At 39.1% G+C, this 16,615-nt stretch overlaps 1 protein-coding gene across 2 annotated transcripts in view; it reads right to left on the bottom strand.

Annotated features, from left to right (window-relative positions):
* Window positions 1-16,615, bottom strand: part of akap9 (A kinase (PRKA) anchor protein 9) — an 86,973-nt gene that overhangs the window by 55,747 nt on the left and 14,611 nt on the right. For both annotated transcript variants that reach the window (XM_047383692.1, XM_047383693.1), the window contains exons 9-18: window positions 15,583-15,663; window positions 10,484-10,631; window positions 10,301-10,365; window positions 10,089-10,209; window positions 9,814-9,911; window positions 9,451-9,556; window positions 7,393-7,624; window positions 4,425-4,485; window positions 3,345-3,671; window positions 2,788-3,057 (exon numbers count right to left, since the gene is read on the bottom strand). In XM_047383692.1, the coding sequence (XP_047239648.1) occupies window positions 2,788-3,057; window positions 3,345-3,671; window positions 4,425-4,485; window positions 7,393-7,624; window positions 9,451-9,556; window positions 9,814-9,911; window positions 10,089-10,209; window positions 10,301-10,365; window positions 10,484-10,631; window positions 15,583-15,663 (1,509 nt within the window). The remainder of the gene's footprint in view (window positions 1-2,787; window positions 3,058-3,344; window positions 3,672-4,424; window positions 4,486-7,392; window positions 7,625-9,450; window positions 9,557-9,813; window positions 9,912-10,088; window positions 10,210-10,300; window positions 10,366-10,483; window positions 10,632-15,582; window positions 15,664-16,615) is intronic.

Below are 16,615 nucleotides of genomic sequence, written 5' to 3'. Positions count from 1 at the left end.
GAGACAAAACGTTTTCTCATGTTAGCTAGAATCAACAAGTCAAAAGTATTTGCGGCCTGAAAATATATAATAAAAAAATTATAATAAATCACAAAAATATGTATTTTGAATTGTTTTACCTGCCTAATAATAAAACTAAGTATGCAATATTTTGATCAAACAAATGAAGTAATTCAATTTTTTGAATTTATGAAAGTAGATTTTTCAGTTAAGAAAAGAAAAAAAATCACTGACTAGATTTGGTTTTATTCACTAAGAATTTAAATAGAAAAGCAAGGCTATTGAAAAACGAATACAGGCATCAGCCACTTGAATGCTCATTCTTGAAGTGACGGGAGTCAGGAGACTTACAAAATCAGTCCAGGGGCCGCAAGTGGCCCCCCTGCCTCACTTTGAACACCCCTGCCTTATTATAATCAGGTCACTGTTGTGACATTTGAGTCACATTTATGAAAATTTAGTTGCAGTGTATCTGGCTTCTCTAAGTTGCAGCACAAACGAACAATTTCTCACAACGAAATCTCAACATTAATTAGACTGGGTCTTAGTTAGACTCAGCTCAGGAACCTGAGCTTCAGGGAGGGGAGCTGTTTCAGGGGGCTTATCAGTCAACCAGAAGCTGTTCTGGGATAATGCAAAAGAGATGCGGCACATTGGACAGTCAATAATAAAAATACTATTACTTTTCCTAAACCATTTTTTTAATAGTAGAGAGAGACCAAAAATATCAACAACACAGAGTTTCAAACAGGTAAACAACCTACTGAATAAAAAACACATTAACCAATATTTACGTTGAGAGCCAAGCACAGGAAATTAGAACAATATACAGGTCCTTCTAAAAAAATTAGCATATTGTGATAAAGTTCATTATTTTCCATAATGTCATGATGAAAATTTAACATTCATATATTTTAGATTCAATGCACACTAACTGAAATATTTCAGGTCTTTTATTGTCTTAATATGGATGATTTTGGCATACAGCTCATGAAAACCCAAAATTCCTATCTCACAAAATTAGCATATTTCATCCGACCAATAAAAGAAAAGTGTTTTTAATACAAAAAACGTCAACCTTCAAATAATCATGTACAGTTATGCACTCAATACTTGGTCGGGAATCCTTTTGCAGAAATAACTGCTTCAATGCGGCGTGGCATGGAGGCAATCAGCCTGTGGCACTGCTGAGGTCTTATGGAGGCCCAGGATGCTTCGATAGCGGCCTTTAGCTCATCCAGAGTGTTGGGTCTTGAGTCTCTCAACGTTCTCTTCACAATATCCCACAGATTCTCTATGGGGTTCAGGTCAGGAGAGTTGGCAGACCAATTGAGCACAGTGATACCATGGTCAGTAAACCATTTACCAGTGGTTTTGGCACTGTGAGCAGGTGCCAGGTCATGCTGAAAAATGAAATCTTCATCTCCATAAAGCTTTTCAGCAGATGGAAGCATGAAGTGCTCCAAAATCTCCTGATAGCTAGCTGCATTGACCCTGCCCTTGATAAAACACAGTGGACCAACACCAGCAGCTGACACGGCACCCCAGACCATCACTGACTGTGGGTACTTGACACTGGACTTCTGGCATTTTGGCATTTCCTTCTCCCCAGTCTTCCTCCAGACTCTGGCACCTTGATTTCCGAATGACATGCAGAATTTGCTTTCATCCGAAAAAAGTACTTTGGACCACTGAGCAACAGTCCAGTGCTGCTTCTCTGTAGCCCAGGTCTGGGGAATGCGGCGCCTGTAGCCCATTTCCTGCACACGCCTGTGCACGGTGGCTCTGGATGTTTCTACTCCAGACTCAGTCCACTGCTTCCGCAGGTCCCCCAAGGTCTGGAATCGGCCCTTCTCCACAATCTTCCTCAGGGTCCGGTCACCTCTTCTCGTTGTGCAGCGTTTTGTGCCACACTTTTTCCTTCCCACAGACTTCCCACTGAGGTGCCTTGTTACAGCACTCTGGGAACATCCTATTCGTTCAGAAATTTCTTTCTGTGTCTTACCCTCTTGCTTGAGGGTGTCAATAGTGGCCTTCTGGACAGCAGTCAGGTCGGCAGTCTTACCCATGATTGGGGTTTTGAGTGATGAACCAGGCTGGGAGTTTTAAAAGCCTCAGGAATCTTTTGCAGGTGTTTAGAGTTAACTCGTTGATTCAGATGATTAGGTTCATAGCTCGTTTAGAGACCCTTTTAATGATATGCTAATTTTGTGAGATAGGAATTTTGGGTTTTCATGAGCTGTATGCCAAAATCATCCGTATTAAGACAATAAAAGACCTGAAATATTTCAGTTAGTGTGCAATGAATCTAAAATATATGAATGTTAAATTTTCATCATTACATTATGGAAAATAATGAACTTTATCACAATATGCTAATTTTTTTAGAAGGACCTGTACAGCATGTAAATATTCTACTCTTTATTAGTATTATTATTTAACAAAACTTAATCCTCGGCAGTAGTAAATGTAACGATGACGTAAAAAAGGTGTGCATCAATTTAAATACAATGTAATGGGTTAATTTAAATCATCAAAATAAAACTTTTAGAAATATTTAATTATTTTGTATATAAACATATATTGCATTTTGATTCAGTGGTATCAACCAAGTGAATTGGTTGATTGCGTTATCAACCAATTCACTGCAGGTGAAATCTGAAAAAGGATTGTGAACTGAAGCCAGTCCAATAGATTTGATAATTAATGACAGATGTTGTGAAGGAATCTGTTACATGTGGACTGGGTAGACTGTAAAACACATTTAAGCGACAAAGCCTGACTGACCTGCTCAAATTTAGTTTTCTGCAGCTCCACCTTTAGCTTTCTGATCTCAGTGTTCCTCTCTTCCAGTTCCCGTTCCAATTTTTCTCTCTCCGGTTCCTCTAACCAGACGCCCGCAGGCGGGGAAGCCCTTGGAGTCTGCTCCTCCACCTCCCCATCGACTTCCTCGTCATCCATCTGGGTCTGCATGGAGGTGCTTGTCTGGCTGGCACTTTTTTTGATTCGAGCCAGCTCAGTCTGCTGAGCGAACTCCACAGACATCTGAACTATGGCCTGTCAGGAAACAGGGACCCAAAATATGCTCTTTAGATTTTATTTGTGCGATTAAATACAATAAAGGTTAACAAGTGCTAAAAAATGCTTTTGGGTGGTTATTTTGTTACTATGACCCTGTATGTGCAGTTTTTGTTCAAAGATGTAAGCAAAAAGAAGTCTACAAACCAAAATTTGTCCACAAAAAACAAGAAAATGTATATTTATATGTAAATTCTCTCTTATTATTCAAACAAAACCTTTGCAGGTTAGATGCAACATTTGTATTAGAAATAAGCAGTTACTACCTTTGCAACTTCCTCCTCCACCATCTCCTGATGCAGCCTCTCCTCCACGAGGACCTGTCCAGCTGCCCCGAGGCTCTCCATGGAGCTTCCAGCCCCGTTTACACCATTGAGATCCAGCTTTATCTCTCCTCTGTCTTCCCAGTGCTCCCTCTCTTCTCTAAGTCTTCTGAGCTCACTGCTGTGCTGCTCTTTGAGAGCAGCCACCTCTTGGTTGTATTTGTGGTGCAGAGCATTCCTGAGCGCCTGCAGCTGCGCCGTCAGGCCAGATAACCTGGCAGAGTGGCGCAACCCTTCGCTTCCCTCTGAAACACCGTCCTCAGTCTGTTCCTGAGGAGAGATGGCGGGAAAAAAAGCATGATTATGTGGTGTGTAGGAGCAGATATCGACAATAAGCTTTTCTTCAAATAAAGAGTTGCTCCTTATTGGTGCCAAATCCAAAGCAACCAATCAGAACTGATAAATATTGTAGCTTACTTCTTTCCAGGCGTCCAGAAATAATAAAAAGTATACAGGTGTCTTAAATTACATAGCAACATTTTCAGCCAACACATTAATCTCCATCTCTCTCCTCTCTCTTTGAAAGTAATTTATAACCTCTAGAATATCTTACCACAGCTTTTCAGCTTTTTATTCTTTCCGTTCATCTTCATCCCTCTTCTGTTTGTCTCTCTAAACTCTGTGCAGATATGGTGGCTTTAAAATATAAGCTGTCAGAATGGAGGGACTGACTAAATGACAGCATAAGAGAGGGGATAGAAGTTAGAGAGCCGAGTGCGAGCATCGGCTTAAATGGAGCGCGGCTCATTCACGCAGGTCAGAATCCTCCTTTCATGCAACCTCCAAGACTGGAATAAGTCCGCCTGGTGAGAACAGTGTTATATAACGTCTGATCCTTTTAATCATTAGATATAGGTCCACTCATGATGTTGCCTGTGGAGTTTCAGTGGGCTCTGGATTTAGGGCACATTTTAGCCTAAAGGCTGGAACTCCTCCCTCACCATCAACCCTTAACTGTCATTGCATCTTAATGCATGTCCCTGTCTCAGCGTGTATTAAGAGTTGAAACTGTAAGAGCCAGACCTTTAGTTCCTCTCTGCGTTCCTCCATCCCCTCACAGCTGGACTCTGAAGCGCTGGACAAGCTGCGAAACAAACGAGCACAACAATTAACATTCATTTCTGGGATTAACTTTAAAAGGAAACATCTACCAAAATGTTAAACATGCGCTGATGTGGGACAACTGAGGTTTTTAAGGCAGTAAATGCAAACAAAATTGCTATCAAGATTTCTTCCCATTGTATCTCAAAATTCAATACATTTCCAGTCAATTTTTCACACTTCTCAGTGCTTTATTGCCAGTGTTTAAAATATAAACACTAACATCTCCAGTGAAGTTATAGCAGATTTTTCTATAGCGATCAGGCCTTACATATAGACCACAAATTCCACACTTTCTAGATAAAGTTCCCAGTCCTTTTTAGACCATATTTAAAGTATTGATACAAAGGTTTACAGTAAATTTATAAGTTATATTTCTATTACTGCCAGGTTTTAAAAATGTACCCTCCAAAACACCCCAAACTGAACAATGGGGCAGAAAATAACGAGTAACGAACAAGTTATACAGAAAAGATTATGCATTCATACCTACTGGGTAGAAACACTAGTTAAACTTATACCCTACAGGTTATAGGTCAAAATAAACCCCCCATATTATACCATATTCCTGCATAATGTTACTAGTAGATGATCAAATATTTAGTTTATTAAAATAGTGCCATGACGTGCAAAATAGGCAAAAAACCTGAAATGATGGTATAAAAAGAGTCCATTATGAAGAAAATAATTATAATTTTGTCATATTTAGCATTGAACGCAGAAATAAAGAAAAGCCCAAAACTAATTTTTAATAAATGGGACATTAGGCTCCAAAGACATGCCTGTTAGGTTAATTGGTCTCTCTAAATTGCCCTTAGGTGTATGAATGAGTGTGTGCATGGTTGTTTGTGTGTTGCCCTGCGATGGACTGGCAACCTGTCTAGGTTGTACCCCGCCTCTCGCCCATAGACTGCTGGAGATAGGCACCAGCTCCCCCATGACCCACTATGGAATAAGTGGTAGAAAATGACTGACTGACTGACATTAGGCAAATTGTTTTCCAAAAAAACAAACAAACAAACAAACAAACAAAAAAAAAAACACAAAGCACCAAGCATAGTGTAATACTAGCCACCACTGAGCTTATTAAACTTGGTCTTCAACAATCGTTTACCAGATTTTTAGAAACTATATAAATTTGGTTTGGCTTATTATGATTGTCCTGACAGGTAAATAACACTTATTACTTTATAATTACAAAATGAAACAGTGGAGGGCAGCAGGGCACCACAGTTACGTTGAAATCAGAGGCAATGGGAAAAGCTAGTTTATCCGTTTTTATGCAGTGTTATATTATTCATAAAATTTACTCAACAGAATGACAGTAATGATTATAATGATTGTCACTGGGCTTCAGCAGACTCAATGGTTTATTTAATTAATCAGGCTATTTATTTCTTTTTCTTTTGCATAATTATGAGAAGAAGTCAAATGACTTCTTTCTACTCAAAAAAAAAAGGATTTGCCTGATGTTTTTCTTTTTGTTGTAAAACAAAAGAAAAACATCAAATACATTTGTGGTTCAAAAATTTCACAATAAAACAACTTGTATACAACATAGTGTTAGGACACATAATGAGTACAAGGCAAACAATTGTTTGCTCTAAATTTCGTTAAGATTTGCTTCGAAGGAGCCCACCTTTCTTGCCGTCTTTAAACATGATGTTAGAAACAAAATATGGAGAAATAATATACGCAACACGTAGTTTCTTTCAGATAAAAGGCGTAACTCTTTAATATTGAGCTACAAAGAAACTTTTCAATGACTGGTATTGAAAAACAACAGATATGGCAACAGAGAAATTAATAGAGAAACTTCAAATGCTGTAAACTACTGTGGGGAATGTTGTAGTTCCTGTTATGTTGTTTGATTCATTTTTTTGGCACATTTTTTGGATCATTTGTCCCTGCAGAACGAGATTAATAAAAAAAACGTTTTTTTTTACAGGACCAATGTCTTTTTAGGATCACAACTGTAAGAACTTTTATGTTTTTTGGCATGTTTAAACTTCCTCATGTGTGCTGTATTTAAGTTCTGTGATGAGCTGCAGCCATCTTGGCCAGGGCACACTTATAAATGAGACACAAATAAAAAACAGATAAGGTCATTTTTGGGGGGCTTAAAGAGTAAATAAAAATGATTTAAATAATTGCTTCTACTTGATCAATGGATAGATTGTAACTCAGGTAAACATGTGGGAAGATTGGACCAGTGTTCAATTAAAATCTGCACCAAAACTGTGTAGACGCGTAAAAACCTTCCTAAAATATTCACCTTTTTTTCCATTGGCATGTTTAACTTTTATATGCAGGAATTCATGCATATCCCAACCCATGAGGGAAAAAACATTAGCCTTTCAATTCGGATCAGGAAGATATCTAAAGAGGTTCAGTAGGCTCTTTCTTCATAAATGAAAGCTGGACCACTGAAATTTCAGTAGTTGGGCTCTGTTGTTTCTGAACTGGGTTACTGGGTAGATGGTACTTGCTATAGAGAAAGGGAAGTGGATAGTAGCATCTGAAGTCTATCATGATCTCAGTCCTTTTACCGTTCTCTCAACATCGGCAAGCAGTCAAGCTCAACCTTCAAAGGGAGTCCCTAAATGAGGCGGTAAAAGTTACAAATCTCAACATGAGACGGTCAATTTTTACAAAATACTACTTGAGCATTTTTTACATTCATTTTCGAGATATTTTGATCGTCTTGTCACTAAAATAAAGTTAAAGATGAGATGAGATTTAAAAATGTACCGACTTTTAGAACATTAGCTGTAAGCTATGGTTTTAATCTACTAAACAGAGATTCAGAGTATATATAGTTCATTTATAATAAAAAAATATGTCCGTAATAAAGAGAAAACTGAATGTTTTCTGTTTTCAGGAAGTTCACCTGTAGTACGTTTGAGCTCCTGTGGTCTCCTGCAGTCGCTGCTGCAGCACAAACAGCTCCGTAGCGTAGCGCTCCTCCGTCTCTGCGGCCTGCTGCTGGTAGTGGCCCCTGAGGCGCTCCATTTCCTGTCGGTGGCTCTCCTCCAGCTGGAGCTGCTTCACCTGAGCCTCAGCCTTCAGCCTCTGGAGCTCCACTGAAGCCGAGGCAGATTCCCCAGACTGCTCCCCTAGATCTAATAATATAGTAATAAAACTGCTGAGTTAGCGCAATTAAATAAAATACAGAAGATTCAACATAGAAAAAAAAACTGCAAATTAATAGGTAATGAATCAAGAAAAGGAAATAATAGCAGTAAATACATAACAGATAAGATGACATTTTAAAGCTTTGGGAACTTGTTAGTTTTAATTGAGAATCTGTGGTGGAATACAATCTAATGCACACTTCAATTTTCTGACAAGACAACCAAAACAATACCAACAAGCAGCTCAAGGTCTGCAGCGCTTAAAACACAAGACAGTAAAGTATTGAGAAAAAAACCAAAGAACAGGACTGAGAAAATGCCACATCTGTGCACAATGGAACAATATTCCCAGCTACTCAGAGCTGGAAGTCCAGGATTTTTGGTATCCTGAAGGTGAAATTTCTGGGTCCAGCTGGATCATCACTGTAACGGCACCTGAACTCAACAGCTCTGGATTAGGTTAAGAGTTCAGAGATATGATAAAAAAGAACTGTAAAATTTACTAAATAATAAAAAAATAACTCATTTTTTTCATGAACGGTATTTCTATCATTTAAAGTATTTACATAAGCATTGGCTAATAGCATTGTTTTACTTAAAACACTAATTAATTGGTTTTGCTTTGAATTAACTGAGGATTCCTATACGAGGAATGCACACAGGTCCAACAAACAACAGATACCGCTACCAGGGCCAATGCATAACATAGGAAGTATTTATAATATTATGACAATGATTAGAAAAGAAATCTGCATATGTAGGTCAGGCAACATTCAGTGAGTCTAAATGAAGTTAATAAAACATTAAAGTATATTAAAGCCAGAACTGAATTGTGTAAAATGCCCCATTTAGGTTTCACAGATCTGTTAGCTGAAAGCTTAAGTTAAAAAAGTATCATCAGTATCAATAATTTTTCTCTGAGCAGAGTTCAGGTTTTCTTAAGTACGGCTACTAAAAGAAAGCCCAACTTTGTCAAACCTACAGTACTTCTGCTTGTTTCAGCTTGGTGAAAGTAGACATGTATAACATATCAAATTGCAATCACAACTGCATCTTCGGTGTGTGCAAAATCACAGTTACAAAGGGCTGCTTGGATGCAATATTTATCTACCTTGCATTTCAACAGTGAAGGGAAACAGTTCATAATGTTGCAGCATGTGATACTTTAGAACACGTACTTTAACCGCTAGTCCAATCAAGGATTTTTTTGCACATGTCAAAACATTCTGTGATGGTTGTCACAACTAAGAAACCCAACACATATTGGCATTGATGAACCACTGCAACAAAATTTACCCGAATGTCGTACCATTAATAACAACACTTATTCTCATACTAAAGTATGCTGATGCTCTGTCTGCACTGATGAAGATTCCCTGACCTCAGCACCCAGAATGCTTGGAGTGGTTGAAACAGCAGTGGGGTGGGCTCTATTTCTGATTAATTCAGCTAATAATGATTTAACCACTTGGATGTACTGTGTTTACAGTATTGCATTTTCAACCCAAGATGGTCAGGGGATCATTAAGTACAGAAACAAATTCAAGAAGAGACGTTGACATGACACCAAAAGCAATAACGGTCTAGATGCAGTAGCATACATTAATGTTTACATCCTTCGTCCCAGTACAAATGCAATATTCAAACCTAGTGTGCATAATAAACACTTCAAAGACATCAAGAGTTGATGTTTCACATAATGAGCTTTGTTTGTTAAAACCCACATAAAACACCTTTTTTTGATACGTCAACATACGTATGTGGTAAAATAAGAAAAAGAGTGACAGCAGCTTTAGAGAGATGAACAGATTTACCTCTGCTTGAAGAAAGGCTTATTGAGGCAAGCTGTACATTCAGGTCAGACACCTGCTTCTCACTGTTGATCTTCAATTCATCATAGGCCATCTGCAGTTCACTTATCTGGGAATCAGTACATTAAATAAATCATACTTTGTCTAAGATACAATCAGATTTAGCAGTTATATGAAAAAATAAACATAATGTTCCTAATTTTACTTCAGAATATAGAAATGCTTTTCCCATGGACACAATAACTTGACACATGGAAACAGAATGTGCTTGTTTGGTGCGTTTGAAACATGTAAGCAAATACAGTAAGTAATCAAACCCATGTGGTGTAAAAGTTGAAGACTTTCTATAAATCTGTGTAGTTTTACCTTATTCCCATCAGATCTCAGCAGAGCTTGGAGCTGAGAAAGACGTTCATGTTCATGCTGAATTCTCTCAGTCACCTGCCAAAGATTGCTGTATAACTCTAGAACAATAAAAGATTAAAATAAGAAAAAAAACATGTATCTGAGTGAACATGAATGCAAAACATAAACGGATAAATTGCATTTTGTAGTAGTTTATCTAATTTACAGTCCCTCTTTCATTAGAAACATGTTTTGTTGCTTGTTTAAAAACAAGTTGTAACTAAATAAAAGTGTACCTCTAGCCTCCTGAACAATGGAGGTGGATTCACTAGCTGCTGGCCCTTCCTCTGAAATAAGCGGCAGGCCTGCTGTGTTGACACGCTCCAAAAACTCTTTGCCAAAAATCTTTTGAAAAGACTGAGACCCGACCAGACAGACAGTGTCAGGGTTAATAAAAATGTGGGAAAAATGTAAATAAAAATTGGTATTCTCATTAGTTTAAAATTACCCGAATTATCTCACTGCATTCTTCTGAAACGGCTTCTATCATGTACTTGGAGATTTTTCTGCCACCTGAGAAAGCACAAAATGAGCAACCTACATTCAGACACTCAAGAGATTTACCACAAACACAAATAAATTTAAAAAATCCTTGCAGATCAGTGGCATTTTGTAGTAACGGCAGCTTTACCCTGGCCGCTCTGGTGTCTCAGGTCCTGCAGTTTCAGGTCCAGAGAGCGCGTGCAGGTGTCCGTCTCTTCCTGTAGCAGCTCCAGCTGAGCGGCGTGGATCTGAGACAGGCTGATACGCTGAGCTTCCATCTGCAGCCTCCACTCATCCTTCACACATGAAGAGGAGATCACAGATTAAAACAGACTAACCAAAAGCAAAGCATGTCCAACTACATGCACAGAAATGTAATTATCCTGTCTTATAAATAACAGAAAGTTGTAAAATAAATCATATCTACCTTACGTCTAACCACACATTAAATTATGGAGCATCCATTTGCTAATAAGAGGAATTACAAGATTAAACAACATAAATCCAACAATTTAATTTCTACAACAGAGACGTGGCTCGGAACCATCTGTGCTCCAGATGAGAGCTCTGCTATTATCACTCAAGGATGAAAACAACAAAAAGCACAACACAAGGCTTCTTTCCATGATGATGCATAATGCATTAGCACAAATTTGCGATTCTGTAAGCTTTGATATTACAAGCTTTAAAGTGCACTCTACATCCTAATTAGGCTGTATTTTAAAACGCAGTGTTATGATGTGATCACTCCATACAGACTCCTCCATCTGACAGCGTGGAGGAGACTCTTTTCTGACTAGCAGCTCAGAGGTTGGTGATTAAATAAAACATGCAGATGAGAGAAGGTCATCGGAGAACAAACAGATGGATGGCGGCCGTGTGGCAACTCTTCGCGGTTACACACAACCACTACTAAAAGCAGAATTATTTCCATTAAAACCTTTGTAGAAAAGATAAGGTCTAATAAAAGAGGAAATGCAATGTCTTGCAAATGATTCAACAAACTGGGCTTGCAGTGAATGCATCTTGTTTTCCCCATTTTTATTTAATTACAACATTTGACAATGTGTTAAATTGTTAACCATAAAAAACAAACCAAATTAAAGCTGCAAGCAGCCTTGAAGGCCCTCACACCTTCGTGCAACTCGGCCTCTGCAGCGCCGCGGGAGCCTGGCATCGCCTACTCCACGCCACCGACGATCACGCCGCTCAGTTGTGCACATCAACAGTAGGCAGCAGTGTAAGCAGGCTGTCATACAATCTTCGGTGAAGCCGAGTACTGCTCTGGTGAGAAGCATTAAAAATGGAGCTGAAATCTCACCCTCCTGATGAAAGCTGCACTCACTTGTTTATTAGTGGGCGGCCCTGAAATTATGTCTTAAACTGACTGTGACAACATGTTCAGCATTGATCCATGATGATGTATACTACATTTGAAGTGGATCCGATGATGTATGAGGGAGATAGAGCACTTGAAATGTCGTAGGGGCGCTGTTGATCCAAATTCCAATATAATCCAATAGAGCTGTTTGTGGGCTTACAAAGATCAGCCATATTCAGTTTGGAGTAAATTGGACCTTCCTGATGGAAGCTACACTCGTTTGTTTCTTAGTGGACGTGGCTAAAGTGATGTCATCAATTGACTGTGTCAACATGTCCATCATTAACTCACGATCATGTATACTACATTTCAAGTGGATCCGATGATGTATGAGGGAGATAGAGCAGTTGAAATATCCTAGGGGGCATCATTGATCCAAATTCCAATGTAATCCAATAGAGTTGTTTAGGGGCTGACAAAGATCAACCATATTCAGTTTGGAGCAAATCGGACGATGCATGTGTAATTTAGAGGCAAACGTATGGCCATGGCGTGACATCAGACTTCACCACGCCGCCATGGCCACACCCTGAAGCCAAACCTGTCAGTACTAGAGACTAAGTTAGACCATTGTGTTATCTGTCATTGGAGACAGTTTCATGTTGATTAGGTGAAGGAGATCAAATATGGCCCACACTAAATGAAACATTACACTTCCTGTTCTCAGGGGGCGGGGCTTCGATGATGTCAGCATTTGACCATTGAATATTGATCAAGGTGTCATCTGGATCAATCCCAGAGAGTTTCATGAGTCTGTGATTTTCCTTGTAGGAGCTATATCAATTTCGTCTTTTATGGCGAGAACTCATATTTTGAGGCGAGGCCACGCCCACACGTTTCATGTATCAAAAAGCTTCTGATAACCTTTGATCCCCAATGCCTTAACAGTATACTGATTGCTTTTCAAGTCTCCAAGTCAAAAGCTGTAGGAGGAGTTCGCTCAGATATACGGTCTAGAAACTACCAAAAAATGGCAACTTCAATCCAAAATGGCCGACTTCCTGTTGGGTTTGGACCAATGCTCAAAGAGAATGTTTTGTAGGTCCTGACAAGTTACATATGTGTACCAAATTTTAGATTTCTCGGTCAAAGCATGGCTTGGGGCTATGTTTTTTTTTATTTTCTAGGCGGCGCTGTGGGCGAATTAGGCCACGCCCACCAAATATGTCATCAGATCTCTGTTGGGGACTGGACTAGGATCAATCACATTGAATTTGGTGCAGATCAGATGATGTATGTGGAAATTAAAGCCAAACGTATGACCATGACGTAACGTCCAACTTCGTCACGCCACCACGGCCACGTCCTTTTATAAAAAGTCACTGTGCTTCAAACAAAGTTAGACCCACTAGTTATCTGTCACCTGACATAGTTTGAAGTGGATTGAATGTAGACAGGCAGATAGCCACCTTTCCAAGTAAAAAAAGTGACTTCCTGTTCCCAGGGGCGTGGCTTTGATGATGTCGGCATATGACCCCATAGGATCTTCGGGAACCCAAAGGTCCTCCTTCATGTCAACTTTGGTGTGATTTGGCGTTTCTTTGGGAAAGTTATTGCATTTTTTCACTTTGGGCGCGAACGCCGTTTTCGTGCCCCGGCCACGCCCCCTAAACATGGCCAAAAACTCACGATTTTGATCACTTTTAATCCCTCAGGCCTTAAATGCATATTGACCAAATATGAAGCCGATAGCTCAAAATCCCGAGGAGGAGTTCGTTAAAGTTCGAGGTGATTAAAAGTGAAAAACTGGCAAAAATTGGCCTTTGACCCAAAATGGCCGACTTCCTGTGCGTTTTAGGGCATACCCCCAAGAGACTTTTTTTTTGGTTTGAGGAGCTCTACCTGTGTGCCAAATTTCAGATCTCTACGACTTACGGTTCGGCCTATCTCACTTTAGGGGGCGCTGTAGAGCCGTTTGGCCACGCCCACTGACAACGACATTAAAGAACAAGAATTTCACACGGGGGACAATTTTGGGTAAAATCTGGTGAGTTTTCGTGCATGGCAAAGTCCCCAAATTGCCCCACAAAGACGCAACGGAAAAAAGAAGAAAGAAAGAATAAGAAATCCTACGATTACAATAGACCCTTGCAGTTTTCCTGCTCGGGCCTAAAAATGACTTTCCGTGCTGTAAAAAAGTAGTTGTTCTGTTTTTGTCACACTTAAATGATCATCCAAGAAGTTAAAGACAATCTGAGTAAATAGAAAAAAGCTGTTTTCAAATTATTACATTTGTTAGGGAAAAAAAAGCTATCCAACTCAACATAGCACTATGTGAAAAACCAGTTGTCTCCTAGACATAATAACTAGTTCTGCCAACATTGGTGGCTTGTGATAACTGGAAATAAGTCTTTTATGACTATGGAGGAGTTTTGGCCCACTCTGGATGATTTTTAAGTATTAATGGACTTTTTAAGGTTATGCTACATCTCAAATTGATTTAAATTCAGATTTTCACTAGGCCAATCAAAAGCCTTCATTTTGTTTTGTCGTTGTTAGCCATTCAGTGTCGGACTTGCTGATGTGCTTCGGATCTATTATCCTGCTGTATGACCCAAGAGTGCTCAGGGGTTAAGGTCACAAACTTATTCTTCTTCAGGATTTTCTGCTAGGGAGCAGAATTTATGGCTCCAACTATTACAACAAGCAGTCCTGGTCCTGAAAATGCAAAGCAGCCCCCAGAACATCACGCTACCAAAACAATGTTTGACTGTTCCTATGCTGTTCTTATTCTGAAATGCTGTTAGTTTTTACATCAGACTTTTTTTGTTCTCTTGTCCTGACTGAAAACTTTGCAAAGGGTAAAAAATGAACAATATGAAAATAGAACCAGGACAGCTGAGGTTTATTTCCATTCAGTCAGATTCTTTATATGTGATGGCAGGTGAATATATTCAAGAAGACTTAATGGTGAGAATGAATCAAAATGTTGCGCAACAATGTATTAGTTTAAGGGTGTGAATACTTATGCCACAAGCTTTTAGCCATCTTTGTTTATCAGTTCAATAATACAGGTGGAAAAATATCTGAAATGATTTTTTTTGTCTTATTTTAAAAAAGGGGTTTGTAGACTTTTTATATCCAATGTAGCAACCCTGAATTTAGCCCTAAAAACTAGATAAATACATATGGTCAAACTACCTTTTTTTGTTGAAAATGTTGACTTTTTTCTATGATTTAATTTAAGTCAATGAGCTCATTTTGTGTTCGTTTAGTAAAAGCACCATGCAAGATTCATTTATTTGATTTCACAATTTCTGACCTTATGCCGTTTGAGTCCAGGTGAAAGCAACTTGTCTTTATTGTTAACAGCTTGTCATTTTCTGCTAGATTAGAAAGTGTCAGAGTAAGCAAAAGAAAGTTATTAAAGTAAACTTGCTTAAAAATTACTTTGCCCTCTTTACTGATTAAACAGGGAGGGAATCTCTCTTACTTTGGCAGCAGCCCTGTGAAAAATCGTCTTCTGCTTCACCCTGAGGTCGTGTTGAACCTGTGATTTCATGTCATTTTATTCCATTTTTATCTTCCTCACAGCATTGCTCCGTTCTTTTACGCTTCTCTCAAATTCTTTGGCTCCTTTGATGCCTCCTCCGATGCAATTAAATTGATGTTTGTAGCCTTGCAGAACAGAAAACTCTCCAATTAAACTCTCCTTTTTGCACTCAATTAAAAACTCTGTTGATGCACCTAAAATTGTCATGAGGGGCCATGAGCACAGTTCACACAAAGCAGCAAATATTTCTGAGCGAGTTTGAAACATTCCTTACAGTAGAGCCACCAAGTATCAACCTTTGCTGTGCACCGAATGATGCATCAAAGCAACTTAAAGACAAAGAGAGCAGGATGTGAGTTTAAGAGACATTTACATGCTCAGAGGTCTCTTCCTCCTCTTCTGCTCCTTGACACTCGACACGCTCCGTGTGGCAGCCTATCCCCTGTCTGCTAACCTATATAAGGAAGCAGAAGAAAAATATTTTTATCACTAATAAAACAAATAGAACAGAGATACCATCTCCAATATATAGTACCTCACAAAGAATTCATAAGCCTGTAACGTTTTCACATTTTTCTCCGTATTTAAATGGGATTTTGTATGATAGGCCAACAAAAAGCAATGAAATGTGGAAGACACATTTGCCATGGTTTTCTTTATTTTTTTACAAATAAAAATCTAAAAAGGGTGGTGTAGGTATGTGTTCAGCCCTCTGAGTCACTGCTTTGTAGAACCACCTTTTGCTACAATTAGAGCTGCAGGTCCTCTGGGAAATATCTCTACCAGCTTTACAAAACTGAAGGCTGAATTTTGTTCTTACCGATTCTTCTGTGCAGAACATTTGCTACTGATTCTCAATAAGATATATGTCTGGACTTTGATAAGGCCATTCTAAAACATAAATATGCTTCGAACTAAACCATATCACTGTAGCTCTGACTGGATGTTTAGTGTTTTTCTGCTGGAAGGTGAACCTCTGCTCCAGTCAGAAGTCTTCTAAAGCCTCTAAGAAGTTTTCTTCCAGGATTGTCTTGTATTTGTCTCCTTTAATCTTCTCATCAACTCTGACCAGCTTCCCTGTTGCTCCTGAAGAAAAGTATCCCCACAGCATGATGCTGCCACCACCATGTTTCACAGCCGGGACAGAGTCTTCAGGGTGATGTTTCACATATTTTGTGGCTCATCAGCAAATATGTGCAAATGCCATGTTTGAGGAGTCTGAGCTGAGGATCTCTGCAGCTCACCCGGCTGCTTCCATTGATTAAGCTTTCCTCGCCCAGCCTGTCTGTAGTATAGGTGGACACCCATGTCTTTGTGGGTTTGCAACTATGCCATGCTCGTTCTATTTTCTGATGATGGAACAGTGCTCTGAGACGTTCAAAGCTTCTGATTTTATCGTTTAACCT

This window comes from Girardinichthys multiradiatus, chromosome 13 (assembly GCF_021462225.1).
Source record: "Girardinichthys multiradiatus isolate DD_20200921_A chromosome 13, DD_fGirMul_XY1, whole genome shotgun sequence".
NCBI classification, from domain to species: domain Eukaryota; kingdom Metazoa; phylum Chordata; class Actinopteri; order Cyprinodontiformes; family Goodeidae; genus Girardinichthys; species Girardinichthys multiradiatus.
This window is presented reverse-complemented; position numbering and strand designations above follow the sequence as displayed.